The sequence below is a fragment of the Phyllobates terribilis genome, unplaced genomic scaffold, assembly GCF_046119375.1.
Source record: "Phyllobates terribilis strain yellow unplaced genomic scaffold, ASM4611937v1 Scaffold_11__3_contigs__length_659146591, whole genome shotgun sequence".
In the NCBI taxonomy this organism is placed as follows: domain Eukaryota; kingdom Metazoa; phylum Chordata; class Amphibia; order Anura; family Dendrobatidae; genus Phyllobates; species Phyllobates terribilis.
Genome location: NW_027362771.1, coordinates 391,979,631 through 392,000,282, shown reverse-complemented (window position 1 = coordinate 392,000,282; position 20,652 = coordinate 391,979,631). Strand labels below are relative to the sequence as shown.

At 45.0% G+C, this 20,652-nt stretch overlaps 1 protein-coding gene across 1 annotated transcript in view; it reads right to left on the bottom strand.

Annotated features, from left to right (window-relative positions):
- Positions 1 to 20,652, bottom strand: part of WDR72 (WD repeat domain 72) — a 588,690-nt gene that overhangs the window by 158,437 nt on the left and 409,601 nt on the right. The window contains exons 17-18 of the mRNA XM_073653016.1: positions 13,255 to 13,337; positions 2,321 to 2,495 (exon numbers count right to left, since the gene is read on the bottom strand). Coding sequence (XP_073509117.1) covers positions 2,321 to 2,495; positions 13,255 to 13,337 — 258 coding nt within the window. The remainder of the gene's footprint in view (positions 1 to 2,320; positions 2,496 to 13,254; positions 13,338 to 20,652) is intronic.

The window sequence follows — 20,652 nt, the reverse complement described above, 5'->3', positions numbered from 1 at the left end:
GCCAGCCTGCCTAATCGGAGCACCTGCCAGTTACCAGCTGTGCCCGCCAGCCTGCCAACCCGGAGCACCTGCCAGTTACCTGCCGTGCTCACCAGCCTGCCAACCCGGAGCACCTGCCAGTTACCTGCCGTACGTGCCTGCTCGTTTACCCAGAGAACCTGTCGGGCTATCCGCCGTACTCGCCTGCTTGTCTACCCAGATCACCCGCCAGCCTACCTGCTATGCTCATCCGCTGTACCAGTCAGCTCCTGTCATCTGACCCATGGGAGTCACCTGCTCTCACACAAAGTCGGTCCCAGAGTGGCACCTGGTTCACCTGCCCGGTCCCTCCTTGGTTCACGGAGTCGACTAAGCCGCCGTGTGACCTGGGTCAGTCCGAGTAGGCGCTTAGTTCATAGAATCATAGAATCATAGAATGGTAGAGTTGGAAGGGACCTCCTGGGTCATCTGGTCCAACCCCCTGCTCAAAGCAGGATTCACTAGATCATCTCAGACAGATGTCTGTCCAGCCTCTGTTTGAAGACGTCCATTGAAGGGGAACTCACCACCTCTCGTGGCAGCCTGTTCCACTCATTAATCACCCTGTCAAAAAGTTTTTTCTAATATCTAATCTGTGTCTCCTCCCATTTAGTTTCATCCCATTGCTTCTAGTCTTTCCTTGTGCAAATGAGAATAAAGATGATCCTTCTACAATGTGACAACCCTTGACATATTTGTAGACAGCTATTAAGTCTCCTCTCAGTCTTCTTTTTTGCAAGCTAAACATTCCCAAATCCTGCAACTGTTCCTCATAGGACATGGTTTGCAGACCAGTCACCATTCTGGTCGCTCTTCTCTGAACTTGCTCCAGTTTGTCTATGTCTTTTTTAAAATGTGGTGCCCAAAACTGTACACAGTATTCCAGATGAGGTCTGACCAAAGAGGAGTAAAGACCGATAATGACTTCACGTGATCTAGACTGTATGCTTCTGTTAATACATCCCAGAATTGTATTTGCCTTTTTTCTGCTGCATCACACTGTTGACTCATGTTCAGTCTATGATCTATTAGTATACCTATGTCTTTTTCACATGTACTGTTGCTTAGCTCTATTCCTCCCATTCTGTATATGCTTTTTTCATTTTTATTGTCCAGATGTAGTACTTTGCATTTTTCCCTGTTAAAAACCATTCTGTTGGTTGCTGCCCACTGCTCCAGTTTATTTAGGTCTTTTTGAATCCTCTCTCTCTCTTCTCTAGTATTAGCTATCCCTCCTAGCTTTGTGTCATCAGCAAATTTAATCAGTTTACCCTCAATTCCTTCATCTAAATCATTGATAAAGATGTTGAACAATACAGGTCCCAGGACGGAGCCCTGTGGTACCCCACTTGAGACATTCATCCAGCTGGATGTGAAGCCATTTACAACCACCCTTTGAGTCCGATCACTAAGCCAGTTATGAATCCACCTAACAGTTGCCTGGTCCATTGTATACTTGGTCATTTTTTCAATAAGGATGGTGTGAGATACTTTGTCAAATGCTTTGCTAAAGTCAAGATATACTATATCTACAGCATTTCCCTGATCCACCCAGTCAGTGATTCTGTCATAGAAGGAAATTAAGTTAGTCTGACATGACTTGTTAGTTACAAACCCATGCTGACTCTGGTTAATCACTTCATTCTTATCCATGTACTTACATACATGTTGTTTAATAATTTGTTCAAAGATCTTTCCTGGTATAGAAGTCAGACTCACCGGCCTATAGTTCCCTGTGTCCACCTTCTTCCCCTTTTTGAAGATAGGAACAACATTTGCTCTTCTCCAGTCTTCTGGGACTTCTCCTGTTCTCCAAGAATTTTCAAAGATTATGGCCCCTCTGGTCCCCCCTTGCATCAAAACACAGAGGTTCCACCACCCGGACCCATAACAGACAGCAGATAGAAAAAAGCAAGTCAATTGTAAACTTGCTTATTTTCATGCTATCTAACTAATTAAAGCAATTTAAGAACTTGAGAATACCCCATTAAAGGCAAAAATAACATGGTCGTGTACTGGTTTATGTACGTTAAAATGTTGATGCTGGGATCTGCCAATAAATATTTTTATATCATTTTCCACTGGCATAAAATTGTGTCTATGCAATTTAAAGGGTGTATTAAATATGAAACGCTAAACTGGATAAACATGATGGTATTTTTCAACTCACGAACTATGTAACTATGAAATTTCACAATCTCCATTATATGAGCACTAAGATAATCTACTTTAACCCTGTAGAGAGACATGAACACAATTGTATCTATGATGAAATGTATAGCTGTCCATGCATCTGACTTACTTATTGTTTCTTCAAACAATTGTTCAAAATTGTAGGATTGCTCCATGCTCATAAGATGTTGTGGAGAGCTGGAATCCACCACAGAAACTGGTTGAGTTGTAATTACAGATTGTCTTAGAGCGTCCATCCATTTTCTGACTTCTGCTAGTAAAACTGCTTGCATTGCCTCTGTTACCTAGAGTAAAAATGGCATAAATTACAGTTTATAACCTGAATATTATACCACCAGTCACAGAGTATGAAACTCACATACTGTACAACTGTCTTGCGAAAAAGAACATCTTTATAAAGAATTTTATAAAGTTCTGACTATTTTTTTAAGTGTCAGGAATGTATTATTTCATATATTTCCTTAAAACATTGTTTTTCTTTATCAGATTGCACCCATTAATGTCACACAGATTATGAAAGCAATCATTCCTCTTTCTACTCTGATATGAAGTGGACTTGTTCTTCAAGAAAAAAGTTTTAGTTTTAGGCTACGTGCACACTTTCAGTATTTGGTGAGTTTTCCATTCATACCTTTCTCAATACGGAATGCGTATCTCAATACGTGTGTATCATATATACACATGCTCGGACTAACACTAATTAAACCGAGTAAAGAGAACCATAGGGTAAAAATAATCAATCCTTATTAGAAACCACTTAAAACAATTTAAAATTACAAAGTGCCAAGTAGGGGGGACGCCTCTCTATCCAGTCGAGTTAATATATTACTGCTATTTTCAATAGGTGGAAAACAAATGAAATGGACAGAGGGCATTTATTAACAATCAAGTCAAGTGACTTCCCTCTCCAATATATTACATTTATTCATATGCCCAAGTGATAATCACTAACTCAGATAGAAATAGGTATACCAAGTTAAACTGCCTGATGTTGACTGTCTCAGAATCATAAGATAGTTATACTGGTAATGCATTTTACTTGTGTAGATGATGTTAGAAAGGCAGAGGGGCGCTCACTGGTCACTTCACTTTTTGATAGTTATGCACTCTTTCATAGGTATGAACTTTACATAAAAGAGCAGTCACCCCTCATCTTGACACGCCCCTGGAAGAAGCAAGTGGAGAAACATACGTCGGGGTGAGGGGGGACGCTGCCTCTATCCAGCCTGACCTACTCTGCCTTTCTAACATCATCTATACAGGTAAATGCATTACCATTATAACTATCTTACGATTCTGAGACAGTCACCATAGTTGTATTTACTATTTCTATTCTGTGGTCTAGTTGCTTATAATACTTACAGTATTTATATGTGAAGTTACCTCATAGCTTTCTCTCTCTAATCCACAGGTATTAAGTTTATTAAACCGATCCAACTGTATAGTTATACCTTAGCGGGCTTTGAATGTCAGCTTACACTGCTAAGTTTGCAGCTTTATTCTTCTTTTTCAAAATCATGCAGTTTAACTTGGTATACCTATTTATATCTGAGTTAGTGATTATCACCTGGGCTGAATTAGTCCGAGCATAAGTATATGATGTTTACTTAAAGTGCCAGTAATTTAATATATGGACATCATTTGATCATTCAATACATGTGTAGTAGCGCAGTGCAATAAAATAAAGCATCATAATGAAGCTCCATAGACTTACATTGCAAAGGCGACTTCTGGTTCACTCATAAACGCCTGTGCAAGTCGGAATCTCAGTCATGTGAGTGAAAAGAGAACTGGATCGGAGCTGGAAACCGAGGAAGGCACTGATCGCTAAGTATTTTATTGCACTTGGTACCCAATAAAACAACAAATCTCTGAGGATTTTCAACTGAGGTAATTGTTATACATTCCCATAGCAGTCTGCCGAAATGATTTCTGTATCTTTCGCTCTTACACCTTAGTAGGATCAGACAGTTACTGAAGGTGCTCCTCTGTCCCATAAACAGCTCAAAAAATGGGTGTGCGTTATTGTTCATTTTCACCAAACATTTCTTCAGAATTCTTATCTCCACTACCTCCTCAAAAGTACCAATATGGTGGTCAACAGCGGAGCTTGCCTTCTTGATAAGCGTATTTAGCTTATTAGCATCAGACACCAGTACACTATTTCCCCAGCATATGATTGTGAAAAAGATGGCACTTGCCACTACAGACTGGTAAAACACTTCCAACACTTTACTGCACACATTAAACGACCTTAGTTTCCATAGGAAGTACAGCTTGTTCATCCCCCTTCTTGTAAACCCACTCTATATTGCACCTCCAATCAAGTTTACTGTCCAAGTGGACCCCCAAATATTTGTAACTCTCAACCTGCTCCACTTCCTGACTAACAATAGTGACAGGTGAACAGTCCATCTTTCTCCTGCTATTAGTTCGCCATCAGCTCCCTAGTTTTCTTTATGTTTAGTTATAAAAAGTTAGCATGGCACCAATCCACAAAATCCGACAATGCGCTTTTATATTCCTCCTCACCCCGATCCCCCCTAATGCATCTGACTACCACGGAGTCATCCTAGAATTTTTGAAGGTGGCAAAAATCGGATTTATACTGAAAATCTGCTGTGTACATTGTGAATAGAAAAGGCAAAAGCACCGTTTCCCTGAGGGGCACCTACACTGCTGAATAATCTGCCAGACACAACAGCTCTCATCTGTACAAACTGTGGCCTGTCTGGCAGGTAGTCCATTATCCAATTTCTCATCCCCTCCTCCAACTTCATATCAGTCATCTTTTTGCATAGTAAGAGTGGCTGCAAGGTATTGAACGCATTGGAGAAGTCAAAGAACATTGCGGGTACAGTGGTTCCATCATTGTTCAAAAATGAATGTACTGTATGTAACAGAGACATAACAGCATCATAAGCAAACTGTAGGGGGTCAGCAAAAGCCCTCACCCTCTGACTCAAGTAAGCAAGCATTAATCTTTCTAAGGACTTCATAGCATGCAATGTTAAAGGGCTTTTCCAACGAACAAAAGTTCATTTTAATCAATGCCTGTATCTGACCGTGTATGGAGCATTGTCTGATCATGCCACAGCTCATGGGCAGGGAAGGAAGCAAAACAGTATACAGACATTACAGCACAGAATCACAGTTGATTCTTTCTGTGAGGTAAAACATTTCACTGCCTGTTTTTAAACAATGTTTTACTTAAAAGAAAGAATCAGCAGTGATCCCCTGCTGAAATGACTGTATACTCTTTTGCTTCCTCCCCTGCCCAGGAGCTGTGGTATGATCAGACCATGTTGCGTACACATCAGACACAGCCATTGATTAAAATTAACTTTTGTTAGTGGGAAAACCCCTTTAAGGCTACATGATGATAGTAGTTTAGGAAAAGTAGTCTTGGGAACTGGAACCAGACAGGAAGTCTTCCATAACACTGGTACCCTCTGTGATTGAAGAGTCACATTAAATAGGTACTGAAAGACAGTATACAGCTGGTTTGCACACACTTAAAGGATAAGAGGACTGAGTCCATCTGGCCCTGCTGCTTTACATATGTTTACCTATGACTAGTTGACGTCAGTTTGACAAAATTTTGCATTAATAATGTAAATGAGAAAAACAGTGAGCCAAGAATTAAATATTAGTGTCACCTGTTTTAACAATACCATATGTTCTCTTAATCAGGACAGACATTGGGGCTGATTTACTAAAGGTGGAATACTTTTAGACAGAGAAAACTTACACTAAGCAGTGTTAAAATGCATGCAAATTACCAAAGTGACTCATGGTACCCGATTTATCAAAGTATTTATGCCAGAAATCTAATGTAAAACACTCTGAAAAGTTGCAAAATTTTTGTGCAATGTGAGGTTGCAGAAAATTTTTGGCCCTTTTATGGAAGGTTTGGCCAGCTGTGCCAAAATAGGTGGAGCTGGGTTAAAACTGGGCACCCATCTAGTTCATGATGCATTGTGGCGTTTAATAAATTTGCCACATGTTTAGAATATCTAAGTTTCCACCTGTTACGCTCACGCCCGGACTGACTGGCGTGATCGTGATTAGTGATTCCACTGTACCATGAACCGAGGAGTGCCTGGAGGGGCATAACTAAGTATCAACCCGATCCGACCAAGGTCGCACGGCGGCTCAGTCGACTCCGTGAACCAAGGAGGTACCGAGCAGAGGGACCAGGTGCTACTCCAGGTCAGACCCCGGTCACAGCTGTTGACCCACACCGGGGAATGCAGGAACAGGCAGGTTAGACTGGCATGTAGACAGGTGGGTACTGGCAAACACGGCTGGTATGCAGACAGGTGGATATTGACAGGCACAGCTTGCGTGCAGACAGGTGGGCACAGGCAGGTACGGCTGGCATGCAGAGAGGCAGGTACTGGCAGGTAGAAACGCAGGCAGGATAGGGACCTGTACACACTGGGACACAGGAACGGAGCCGCAGGTGCGGTAGACGAGCAGAGCAGAGCAAAACCCGCAGATGCGGTAGACAAGCTGAGCAGAGCAAAACATGCAGATGCGGTAGACAAGCTGAGCAGAGCAAAACCCACAGATGCGGTAGACAAGCTGAGCAAAGCAAAACCCGCAGATGCGGTAGACAAGCTGAGCAGAGCAAAACCCGCAGATGCGGTAGACAAGCTGAGCAGAGCAAAACCCGCAGATGCCGTAGACAAGCTGAGCAGAGCAAAACCCGCAGATGCGGTAGACAAGCAGAGTAGAGCAAAACCCGCAGATGCGGTAGACAAGCAGAGCAGAGCAAAACCCGCAGATGCGGTAAAACAAGCAGAGCGGAGCAAAACCGCAGGTGCGGCAAACAAGCGAAGCAGAGTGGAACCGCTGGAGCGGTGAACAAGCAGAGCAGAAGGTGAAGGCAGACAGGACAGGGCTCTGTTCACATGGAACAGACTGGAAAATACAGGAAGATGGTTAAAACACAGGAGGTAGATACGGAGGCAGGGAAAGGGGACAAGCAGAACCAGATACACACAAGGTACTTACAATGAAGTAGCGAGTGGACACAAAACTCACAAACAGAAGTACAGAGGCAACGAGTTGGAGTTAGGTGCAAGTTCAGACACTGCAGGCAAAGGGAAGGTACGGACATAGAGAGAAACAAGTAACGGGCTAGGACACTGTTCAGACAGGAACTGAACCGGGAATAAGATACAGGAACGAGCCTGGGAACTCAGCCCCCAGGGTGGCAGAAACAGACTAGAAGTCAGAGATACAGGTAGCGGCCCTGGGTGTTATGATCTGCAACATAAACTAAGGAAAGATAGGGGAAATCTGTCCCTACAGTAAGACTAAGCTGAATCCCTACGATGTAGCGTGCTGCCTGTTCCTTGTGAACAGACCTGCCTTCGTCCTCGGCTAGTCTGAACGGAGACCTATAGAATCAAGGGAGGGGTCCCTAAAAGAACTAAGGACTGGGACAAAAACGGGACACCTCCTAAACAGAAGTTGTTGCAGAGCAAAAAGGACAAACTGACAAAAAGTACTAAAGGTCCCAGAGGACCAAGAACTGACAGAGATAGGCACCGAAGCACCTGGCTAGAGAGACAGTCTAAACAACACTGAAGTCCAGCAAAGCCAGAAGGGCGGAGCTGGAATATATAGGCAGGTGGTCACGTGACCACAAAACACAAGATAGCAAAAACTAACAGGAGGGTTCTAACAGTACTCCCTCTTCTATGAGGATCCTCCGGATCCTCCAGGCCCAGGCCTATCAGGAAACCTCCTGTGGAAAGCTTTAACAAGCCTAGGAGCAGAGACATCATCCGTCCTTACCCAGGAGTTGTCTTCGGGACCGAAACCCTTCCAGGAGACAAGATACTGTAATTTCCCTCTATGCCATCTTGAATTCAAAATATGAGAAATTTCATATTCGCCATCTTCCACCACAGGAGGAACTGTGACAGTGGCGTCCCTATTAGAAACGTCAGCCTTTTTCAATAAGGAAACATGAAACACAGGATTAATCTACCAGGAAGTAGGGACATCCAACCTGACAGCAGATGGGTTGACAACCTGAAGCACTTTAAATGGACCCACAAACTTAGGACCCAGTTTTTTAGAGGGAATCCTCAACCGCAGGTTCTTTGAGGACAACCAAACCATGTCACCCACAGTAAACAAAACCTCTTTACGTTTCCTGTCAAAATACTTCTTGGACTTCTTGTTAGCCTCTTGCAGGTTACAACGTACATTAGTCCAAACTCTCTCCAAATCACCGGAAAAATTCTCCTCCTCCGGCACCGCCGACCCCAATTTGGAGAACGAACCAAAAGACGGATGTCTCCCAGTACAACAAAAAAAAGGAGAACACCCAGCAGAGGAGGATGTATGATTGTTAAGAGCAAATTCTGCGAGAGGCAGAAACTCAGACCACACCTCTTGATTGTCTGCCACAAAACAACGCAAAAACTGTTCAACATCCTGGTTCTTTCTTTCAGTCTGTCCATTAGACTCAGGATGATAACCAGACGAAAATGACAAATGAACTCCCAACCTGTCACAAAAAGCACACCAAAAGCGAGCCACAAATTGAGGTCCTCTATCAGAAACAATATCCGTGGGAAAACCATGGAGCTTGAAAATCTCCTTATCAAACGCCTTAGCGAGCGTCTTGGCGCAGGGCAACTTAATGAATGGAACCAAATGACACATCTTACTAAAACGGTCCACGACCACCCAGATGCCAGTAAAACCCTCAGACACAGGAAGATCAGTAATAAAATCCATAGTGAGATGTGTCCAAGGCGCACTAGGAACCTCCAGAGGGCAAAGCAACCCCGCAGCAGGAGTATGTGAAGCCTTTGACCTAGCACCCACAGTACACTGATGCACCCACTTGATGACTTACTTCTGCCATCCAGGCCACCAAAAACTGCGACTGATAAGTCTCTTAGTCTCCGAAACTCCTGGATGACCTGCCAACCGAGACTCATGATACTCCACAAACAAATCTCTCCTAAAGTCTCTAGGCACAAACAACCTCCCATGGGGAGTGTTAGATGGAGCATCATCTTGAGCATTCAGAATCCCATTCTCCAAATCGGAGTCCAATGCCGCCACCACAACTCCTTTCTGCAAAATGCTCTCCTCCTCCTCGGCACCGACCGTAGGAAAGAAGCTGCAAGATAAAGCATCGGCTTTAACATTCTTAGTACCATGGATATAGGTAACAGAAAAATGAAACCGAGAAAAAAAAAGTGCCCACCTAGCTTGACGGGCATTCAAGTGCTTGGCAGCATCCAGATAGATCAAATTCTTATGATCAGTGAAAACCTGAATAGGAAATCTAGCGCCTTCCAAAAAATGACGCCAGTGTTCAAACGCGAGTTTAATAGCCAGCAACTCCCGATTTCCAACATCATAATTCAGTTCGGTTTCCGAAATTTTTTTCGAAAAGAAGGCACAAGGATGTACTCCACCCTTGTTCTCTTGAGACAAAACTGCTCCGACCCCCACTGATGAAGCATAAACCTCAACCAAAAAAGGTTTAGTCTCATCAGGCTGTATAAGGATAGGGGCAGAAATGAACCTCTCTTTGAGATACTCAAACGCTTCAATGGCTTCAGTAGTCCACTGGGCCGTATTCGCACCTTTCCAGGTGAGATCGGTTAGAGGTTTAATAATTACTGAAAAATTCTTAATAAATTTCCTGTAATAATTGGCAAAACCCAAAAACCTCTGTATAGATTTCAAACCAATAGGCCTAGGCCATTCCTGCACAGCCTTAACCTTCACAGGGTCCATCTCAAAGCCCTCGCTGAAGACAATGTAGCCCAAAAAACTAATTTTATGCACAGCGAACTCACATTTCTCCCGCTTAGCAAAGAGTGAATTATCACTCAATAACTGCAAAACTTCACGTACACTCTGCCAATGGGACTCTAGATCTGGTGAATAAATCAAAATGTCATCCAAATACACAACCACATTCTTACCAATCAAAGGTCTCAGGATGTCATTAATAAGGTTCTGAAAAAAATGCAGGTGCATTGGTAAGACCGAAAGGCATCACCAGATTCTCAAAATGACCTACCGGAGTGTTAAAAGCAGTTATCCATTCATCACCCTCCTTCACACGTAACAAATTATATGCCCCTCGGAGATTAATTTTTGAGAACCACTTGGCTCCCACTAACTGGTTAAACAAGTCAGGAATTAACGGCAATGGGCAGAAATTGCGCACGATGATCTTATTAATTTCACGAAAATCCAGACATGGACGTAAACAGCCGTCCTTTTTTTTAACAAGGAAGAATCCGACTGCCACAGGCGACTTAAAAGGTCTAATGTGACCAGCAGCCAGACTAGTCTCTATGTACTCCTCCAAGGCCTTTCTTACAGGGATAGTCAGATTAAACAAGCGACTTTTGGGAAGAGTAGCACCCGGAACAAACTCAATGGCGCAATCATAATCCCTATGAGGAGGTAAAACTTGCGACTCCTCCTCCGAAAAAACCCTCCAAAAATCTTGAATAGGTCCTGGTAATTCCCCTTTTTCCACAGCCGCAATGCGACCATTACAACATTTATCATAGCACTTCGGACTCCAAGACTTAATCACATTAGTAGACCAGTCCAACAAAAGATTGTGCAGTTTTAACCAAGGCAATCCTAGAACAACTGGAGAGGGCAAATTATCCAAAACAACCAAGTCCAAAATTTCTTGGTGAACATCATTGATAGTAAGAGGAAATGCAGCAGTCTTGTGAGTAATACATTTCAAAGGAGTGTTATCAATTGCAACCACAGAAATAGGTGATGACAAATGTTTAGATTTCAATTTATGTTTTTCCAAAAACCCTTTATCAATCACATTAAGTGTTGAACCACAATCCACAAATACCTGAAATTCAATCAAATCTCCCTGCAGAGTAGTACACCCAGAAAGAAACACTCCTGCAGAGAGTAAAACAAGCTATACGGGCGTAACTGACCTTTTTTTTTTCATTGTTTAAGCAACGCTCACAATACTTAATCAAATGATCATCTTTACCACAATAAAGACACAAACCTTCGGCGAATCTCCGATCTCTTTCCTGAGAGCGGAGTGACATCGCCCCAACCTCCATTGGTTGTCAGAGCAGATTTTCTGGGAACTAGGACCTGAAGTTACAGGAGTTTTTACATCATTGACCCTGGACCTCAGTCTCCTGTCCACATGAACAGCTAACTGCATAGCTTCCTGCAGAGTCTCAGGTGCAGGGAATGCAATTAGCAAATCCTTAACCCTTTCACTCAAACCAGCAAGAAATAAACATTTCAGCGCCGAATCATTCCATTTAACTTCTGAGGCCCATCTTCTGAAGTGTGTGCAATAAATTTCAACATCATCTGACCCCTGATTCAAACGTATAAGTTCTGACTCAGCAGATGAGATTCGATCAGGATCGTCATATAATAGCCCCATAGCAGAAAAAAATTCTTCAACAGAACTTAAACACGGATCATTAGGTTGGAGAGAAATGGCCCACCCCTGTGGTTCATTGTGCAACAGTGACATAATAAAACCAATGCGCTGTGATTCATTCCCAGAGGATCTTGGTCTCAAACGAAAATATAACAAACAAGCATTTTTAAAGGAAAAAAAATCTTGCTGTTTACCATAAAAAACATCAGGCAGTCCTACCTTCGGTTCGACAAAATGCGCTCCAGGACAGCTACTCACGTGTTGCTGAAGCTCGGCCACCTTAGGAGACAATCCCTGCAGGCGATGAGCCAACTCTTGGACGGAAACCATACTGATCCTCGAATTTCTTCCCTTTTAGTTTTTTTTTTTTTGGGGCTGGACTTACTGTTATGATCTGCAACAAAAACTAAGGAAATATAGGGGAAAGCTGTCCCTACAGTAAGACTAAGCTGAATCCCTACGATGTAGCGGGCTGCCTGTTCCTTGTGAACAGACCTGCCTTCGTCCTCGGCTAGTCTGAACGGAGACCTATAGAATCAAGGGAGGGGTCCCTAAAAGAACTAAGGACTGGGACAAAAACGGGACACCTCCTAAACAGAAGTTGTTGCAGAGCAAAAAGGACAAACTGACAAAAAGTACTAAAGGTCCCAGAGGACCAAGAACTGACAGAGATAGGCACCGAAGCACCTGGCTAGAGAGACAGTCTAAACAACACTGAAGTCCAGCAAAGCCAGAAGGGCGGAGCTGGAATATATAGGCAGCTGGTCACGTGACCGCAAAACACAAGATAGCAAAAACTAACCAGAGGGTTCTAACACTGGGTACTCGGCCCCCAGGGTGGCGGAAACAGACTAGAAGTCACAGGTACAGTAAAAGGCCCTGGGTACTCAGCCCCCAGGGTGGCGGACAGACTAGAGTCAGGACAGGACCTGGCACCTCAGTTGAAAAAGACAAACTGAGTGAAAGTGTTGCTCAGGCACCTCCTACTGGGTGGAGGGGGTTTAAGTATCCAGTGACTCACAGCAATAGGCTGGGGATGCATTAGGACTGTGCACACGGTAACTATAAGAAACAAGCAGAAAGCCGCGCCGTTGCCCTAAGCAATCAGACAAGAGACATGGACACAGCAGGAACTGAAATAAAGAGTGCAGCATGGACTGACAGGTAAGATTGCGGTCTTGCATGGTGGGAGGTGGTGCACCATGCAAGTACGCCGCCAGGAATGTTACACCACCATCTGTTTCTTGGCTTAATTTGGTCAACTAAGTTCTATCAAGTTTTGTTGGAGTTATGTGATCACAATTTAGGTCAGGCATTACCCATTGTGAAGCATATCAAAAAGAAATATATTGTCTTTGTATCACAACAGCCCCATTGACGTTTAACGTACATGTTTTGCCTGTATATAAGAGAGAATATGTGTGTATGTAGGTAATATTTAGGTGTGTCTATACACTGTGTGTGACTATGTTAGAAGATAATTCTGAATTTGCAATCTTCAGCTGACAGGGGCCCGATTATATTTATTGCTTTTGGTCCTTGTTTTTATGAACCTGACAGAAACAATTACTGTACCTGTCTGTGCAATACAAGTGACTTACCTGTACTGATTGATCTTTCCAAGTAGAAACTATTTTCATTACGAAAACATTTTCTCGATCAGGAAAACTGGAAGCATTTTTATCTATGTGGATGAACAAGTGCACATTATATAAATAATTAGGGTCAGGAAAATTAAATAAATCATATACATATAATAGTATTATCATTAGTGTTGAGCATTCCGATACTGTAATATCGGGTATCGGCCGATACTTAATTCCGATACTTTTACAATATCGGATACCGGAATCGGAAGTTCCCATAATGCCTGCGCTCTGCAGTGTCTGTGAAGGATGACAAGTTGGATGGCAGCGCGATCCAGCCTGTCATCAGAATGCCATTCCAGCGGGGGAGAATTCTCCTGATTGTTTAAAAGCCGGCGCGCGGTAAAAAGCCGCCGGCTTTTAAACAATCACACAGCCCCATACTGCTTCCCCGCAGCCTCCGACCCCGATCCTCCGCTCCCCTCGCCACCTCCCATCCCGATCGTAAGTTAGGACCGGGCGGGGAGCGCAGCACCAAGGAGCGGGGAGTGAAGGACCCGGGCGGGGAAGCCGGCAGTGAAAAGACTTCACCGCCGGCTTTCCCGTTCTGTGCTGCGCTTTCCCGCCGGTTATTTCAAATGAACAGCTGAGGTATCAGGTGATGCCGATCAGCTGTTCATTTGAAGTCGCCGCGTTGCCCTCAGAGGGTTCATGTGAGTTTATGCTTGACTGCATGAACTCACATGAACTTTCCCACGGCCGCACAGGTCAGCCTCACCTCCCAGACCCGTCATGATTAGTGTGTGTGCGGGGTGTGTGTGCGGGTGTGCGCGGTGTCTGTGCGATGTGTGCGGGTGTGTGCGGTGTCTGTGCGGGTGTGTGCGTGCAGGCAGACATAGGCCGATGTGACACTACTACTCCCATCGGCCTATGTCTGTCCCCCGTCCACTCCTGCCAGCAGGATCAGCTCGATGGGAGCAGTAGTTCCCATCAGCCTGATCCTGCTATTTAAATTGCCCTACTGTGTCCCCAATAAATGTTAAATACACGTCATTGGTGGCCAGTGGTTACCTACAATAAATTAGTTCATACATTACCTGTCCCCGCCGATCGCCACCTAAAATAAAGTAAAAAATAAAAAACTACACCTATACTCACCTAGACACCTAATTCCCCGAAGCCATCGATCTCCTGTAATAAAATATAAAATAATAAACCACAACCTTATCCTTACCCCTCCGTAGCAGTCCACGAGTGTCCCACGAAGATCTCCAGTTCAGAGCAGCCACATAGAATGTGACCGCTCTGAACCGCTGCCGCCGCTAGAATGACGGGGCCGTAAGGGTTCACCGGAGTTCAGGCAGCGCTGCTCCGGTTAGCTCCTTTACGGCCCTGCTGTATCGTGAGAAATTCCCACGGTACAGCAGTGCCGTAAAGGAGGTCTCCGGAGCTGCGCTGCCTGAATGCACTCCGGTGACCTCAGTCAGTGGCTCCCCCTGCCGGGAGCGGACGTGTTCCCGGCAGCGTGAGCTTACAGCAGCCATGCACAGCTGTCACCATCTCCAGATGTGACAGCTGTGCATGGGAGATCAGCGCAGGAACGTGGACAGGTAACTATTATTTTTAGTAAACTAAGAATTAAATAAAATTGTGTGTTTTATTTCAAATAAATTATTTTTTTCTGGGTGTAGTGTGTTTTTTCTTTTTAACACTTTGTAGGTTAGTAATGGGTGTGTCTTATAGACACCCATCATTACTAACCTGGGCTTCATGGCAGCTGGCGCTGACATGAACTCCACCACTATTACCCCCTGCCACCGCACCAGGGCAGCGTGGAAGAGCGAGGCTAAGTGCCAGAGTTGGCGCATCCTATGGATGCGCCATTTCTGGGGCGGCTGACGACTGGTGTTTCTAGCCTGGGAGGGGGCCAATATTCATGGCACCCTTCCTGGGCTATTAATATCAGCCCCCAGCTGTCTGCCTAGCCTTTGCTAGCTATTAAAATAGGGGGGACCCTACGTCATTTTTTTGGGGGGGGTCCCCCATTTTAATAGCTAGTAAAGGCTAGGTATTCAGCTGGGGGCTGATATTAGTAGCCTGGGAAGCTCCGTAGGTTTTACCCCCTTCCCAGGCTTCAAACATCTGCCCCAGCCGTCTGCTTAACCTCCGCTAGAGACTAAAATTATGGGGGATCCCACGCCATTTTTTTTTTAAATAAATCCTTTATTTTAACACTAAATGACATTTGAGGAGTTAATAAAGATGCAGTCCCTAAATTATTATTTATTTTTTAATTAATTTTTCCCAAAACTTTTGACGTGGGCTTCGCCATATTTTTGTATGCCAGCCGGGTACAGCATCCAGCTTCTATGAACGCGCCATTTTCCGGGGCGGCTGCGGACTGCAATTTTCAGCGGGGGGGGGCAGAAAGCTTGGGCCTCCCTGCGCTGCAGATTCCATCCCCCAGCTGCCTAGTTGTACCTGGCTGGACACAAAAATAGGGAGAAGCTCCACGTTTTTTTTTTTTTAATTATTTCATGAAATTCATGGAATAATTAAGAAAAAAAGGGCTTCCCTATATTGTTGTGTCCAACCAGGTACAAATAGGCAGCTGGTGGTTGGGGGCAGCCCGTTCCTGCCTGCTGTACCTGGCTGGACACAAATATAGTGCAAAGCCCCACGTCAATTTTTTTTTAATTATTTCAGGAAATTCATTAAATAATTTAAAAAAAATTATGTGGGGCTTCGCCCTATATTTGTGTCCAGTCAGGTACAGCAGGCAGGAACGGGCTGCCCCCAACCACCAGCTGCCTATTTGTACCTAGCCGGACACAACAATATAGGGAAGCCCTTTTTTTCTTAATTATTCCATGAATTTCATGAAATAATTTAAAAAAAAAATACGTGGGGCTTCGCCCTATTTTTGTGTCCAGCCAGGTACAACAAGGCAGCTGGGGGCTGGAATCCGCAGCGCAGGGAGGCCCAAGCTTTCTGGGCCCCACCCGCTGCAAATTGCAGTCCGCAGCCGCCCCGGAAAATGGCGCGTTCATAGAAGCGCCATCTTCTGGCGCTGTACCCAACTCATCCAGGGCCCTGGTGCGGTGGCTCACTGGGTAATAAAGGGGTTAAGGCCAGCTTGGCATTATCAGCTGGCCCTAAGCCCGAAATTCATGGGGTCACGCCAATATTAGACATGACCACCATGAATTTCTAGTAAAGTATTTAAAAAAAACACAAACACCCAGAAAAAAGTCCTTTAATTGAAATAAAGACACAATTCTTTATTGTTCTAAATTAAACCATACTTACAGTCACGCCCATTCCAGCTGAAGCCAACGATCTCCTGCAATAAAAGTAAAATAATAAAGCAACCTCATCCTTACCTTTCCATGGTTCCCAGGACAGCTTCAGCTCTGCTACATCGAGATGACAGGCTGGACCGCAGCAGAACGCTGCCATCCAGCCTGTCATCCCGCAGACACTGAGAAGCGCAGGCATGCTTGCGCTCCTCAGTGTCTCGCTGTGACGGCATAAAGATGAGCCGAGGTCATGTCCAATGAACTCAGCTCACCTCATTCACGTCACTGACAGCGTGGGAAAATTCTCCTGCACTCAGCGCTTCAGCATGAGAATTCTCCCACGCTGTCAGTGACGTGCATGAGGTGCGCCGAGTTCATTGGACATGACCTCACCTCATGCACGTCACTGACAGCGTGGGAAAATTCTCACGCTGAAGCGCTGAGTGCAGGAAAATTCTCCCACGCTGTCAGTGACGTACATGAGGTGAGCCGAGTTCATTGTCGGCTCATCTGGATGCCGTCACAGCCAGACACTGAGGAGTGGAAGTATGCCTGCGCTTCTCAGTGTCTGCGGGATGACAGGCTGGATGGCAGCGTTCTGCTGCGGTCCAGCCTGTCATCTCGATGTAGCAGAGCTGGAGCCGTCGTGGGAGCCAAGGAAAGGTAAGGATGAGGTTGCTTTATTATTTTTCTTTTATTGCAGGAGATCGTTGGCTTCAGCTGGAATGGGCGTGATGGTAAGTATGGTTTAATTTAGAACAATAAAGAATTGTGTGTTTATTTCAATTAAAGGACTTTTTTTCTGGGTGTTTGTGTTTTTTTTAAATACTTTACTAGAAATTCATGGTGGTCATGTCTAATATTGGCGTGACCCCATGAATTTCGGGCTTAGGGCCAGCTGATAATGCCAAGCTGGCCTTAACCCCTTTATTACCCAGTGAGCCACCGCACCAGGGCCCTGGATGAGTTGGGTACAGCGCCAGAAGATGGCGCTTCTATGAACGCGCCATTTTCTGGGGCGGCTGCGGACTGCAATTTGCAGCGGGTGGGGCCCAGAAAGCTTGGGCCTCCCTGCGCTGCAGATTCCAGCCCCCAGCTGCCTAGTTGTACCTGGCTGCACACAAAAATAGGGCGAAACTCCACGTTTTTTTTTTTTTAATTCATGAAATTCATGGAATAATTAAGAAAAAAAGGGCTTCCCTATATTGTTGTGTCCGGCTAGGTACAAATAGGCAGCTGGTGGTTGGGGGCAGCCCGTTCCTGCCTGCTGTACCTGACTGGACACAAATATAGGGCGAAGCCCCACGTCAATTTTTTTTAATTATTTCATGAGTTTCCTGAAATGATTTAAAAAAAATTGACGTGGGGCTTCGCACTATATTTGTGTCCAGCCAGGTACAGCAGGCAGGAACGGGCTGCCCCCAACCACCAGCTGCCTATTTGTACCTGGTTGGACACAACAATATAGGGAAGCCCTTTTTTTCTTAATTATTTCATGAATTTCATGAAATAATTAAAAAAAAAAAATACGTGAAGCTTCTCCCTATTTTTGTGTCCAGCCAGGTACAACTAGGCAGCTGGGGGATGGAATCTGCAGCGCAGGGAGGCCCAAGCTTTCTGCCCCCCCCCCCCCGCTGAAAATTGCAGTCCGCAGCCACCCCGGAAAATGGCGCGTTCATAGAAGCTGGATGCTGTACCTGGCTGGCATACAAAAATATGGCGAAGCCCACGTCAAAAGTTTTGGGAAGAATTAATTAAAAAATAAATAATAATTTAGGGACTGCATCTTTATTAACTCCTCAAATGTCATTTAGTGTTAAAATAAAGGATTTATTTTAAAAAAAATTGACGTGGGGCTTCGCCCTATATTTGTGTCCAGCCAGGTACAGCAGGCAGGAACAGGCTGCCCCCAACCACCAGCTGCCTATTTGTACCTGGCCGGACACAACAATATAGGGAAGCCCTTTTTTAAAAAAATTATTTCATGAAATAATTAAAAAAAAATTGACGTGGGGCTTCGCCCTATATTTGTGTCCAGCCAGGTACAGCAGGCAGGAACAGGCTGCCCCCAACCACCAGCTGCCTATTTGTACCTGGTCGGACACAACAATATAGGGAAGCCCTTTTTTAAAAAAATTATTTCATGAAATAATTAAAAAAAAATTGACGTGGGGCTTCGCCCTATATTTGTGTCCAGCCAGGTACAGCAGGCAGGAACAGGCTGCCCCCAACCACCAGCTGCCTATTTGTACCTGGCCAGACACCACAATATAGGGAAGCCCTTTTTTAAAAAAATTATTTCATGAAATAATTAAAAAAAAATTGACGTGGGGCTTCGCACTATATTTGTGTCCAGCCAGGTACAGCAGGCAGGAATGGGCTGCCCCCAACCACCAGCTGCCTATTTGTACCTGGTTGGACACAACAATATAGGGAAGCCCTTTTTTTCTTAATTATTCCATGAATTTCATGAAATAATTAAAAAAAAAAATGCGTGGGGCTTCGCCCTATTTTTGTGCCCAGCCAGGTACAACTAGGCAGCTGGGGGCTGGAATCCACAGCGCAGGGAGACCCAAGCTTTCTGGGCCACCCCCGCTGCAAATTGCAGTCCGCAGCCGCCCCAGAAAATGGCGCGTTCATAGAAGCGCCATCTTCTGGCGCTGTACCCAACTCATCCAGGGCCCTGGTGCGGTGGCTCACTGGGTAATAAAGGGGTTAAGGCCAGCTTGGCATTATCAGCTGGCCCTAAGCCCAAAATTCATGGGGTCACGCCAATATTAGACATGACCACCATGAATTTCTAGTAAAGTATTTAAAAAAATACAACACCCAGAAAAAAGTCCTTTAATTGAAATAAACACACAATTCTTTATTGTTCTAAATTAAACCATACTTACCACCACGCTCATTCCAGCTGAAGCCAACGATCTCCTGCAATAAAAGTAAAATAATAAAGCAACATCATCCTTACCTTTCCATGGCTCCCACGACACATCAGCTCTGCTACATCGAGATGACAGGCTGGACCGCAGCAGAACGCTGCCATCCATCCTGTCATCCCGCAGACACTGAGAAGCGCAGGCATACTTCCACTCCTCAGTGTCTGGCTGTGACGGCATCCAGATGAGCCGAGGTCATGTCCAATGAACTCAGCTCACCTCATGTACGTCACTGACAGCGTGGGAAAATTCTCCTGCACTCAGCACTTCAGCGTGAGAATTTTCCCACGCTGTCAGTAACGTGCATGAGGTGAGCTGAGTTCATTGGACATGAACTCGGCTCATCTGGATGACGTCACAGAGAGACACTGAGGAGCGCAAGCATGCCTGCGCTTCTCAGTGTCTGCGGGATGACAGGCTGGATGGCAGCTTTCTGCTGTGGTCCAGCCTGTCATCTCGATGTAGCAGAGATGAAGCTGTCCTGGGAACCATGGAAAGGTAAGGATGAGGTTGCTTTATTATTTTTCTTTTATTGCAGGAGATCGTTGGCTTCAGCTGGAATGGGCGTGATGGTAAGTATGGTTTAATTTAGAACAATAAAGAATTGTGTCTTTATTTCAATTAAAGGACTTTACTCTGGGTGTTTGTGTTTTCTTTTAACTTTGACTATGGGGTTAGTAATGGGGGTGTCTTATAGACGCCTCTCCATTACTAACCTGGGCTTGATGTCAGCTGGCATTATAAGCTGACATCAACCCCAACCCTATTACCCCCTGCCACCGCACCAGGGCAGCGTGGAAGAGCGAGGCTAAGTGCCAGAATTGGCGCATCCTATGGATGCGCCATTTCTGGGGCGGCTGACGGCTGGTGTTTCTAGCCTGGGAGGGGGCCAATATTTATGGCACCCTTCCTGGGCTATTAATATCAGCCCCCAGCTGTCTGCCTAGCCTGTGCTAGCTATTAAATTAGGGGGGACCCCACGTTATTTTTTGGGGGGGGTTCCCCCATTTTAATAGCTAGTAAAGGCTAGGTATTCAGCTGGGGGCTGATATTAGTAGCCTGGGAAGCTCCGTGGGTATTACCCCCTTCCCAGGCTTCAAACATCTGCCCCAGCTGTCTGCTTAACCTCCGCTAGAGCCTAAAATTAAGGGGAACCCCACGCCATTTTTTTTTTA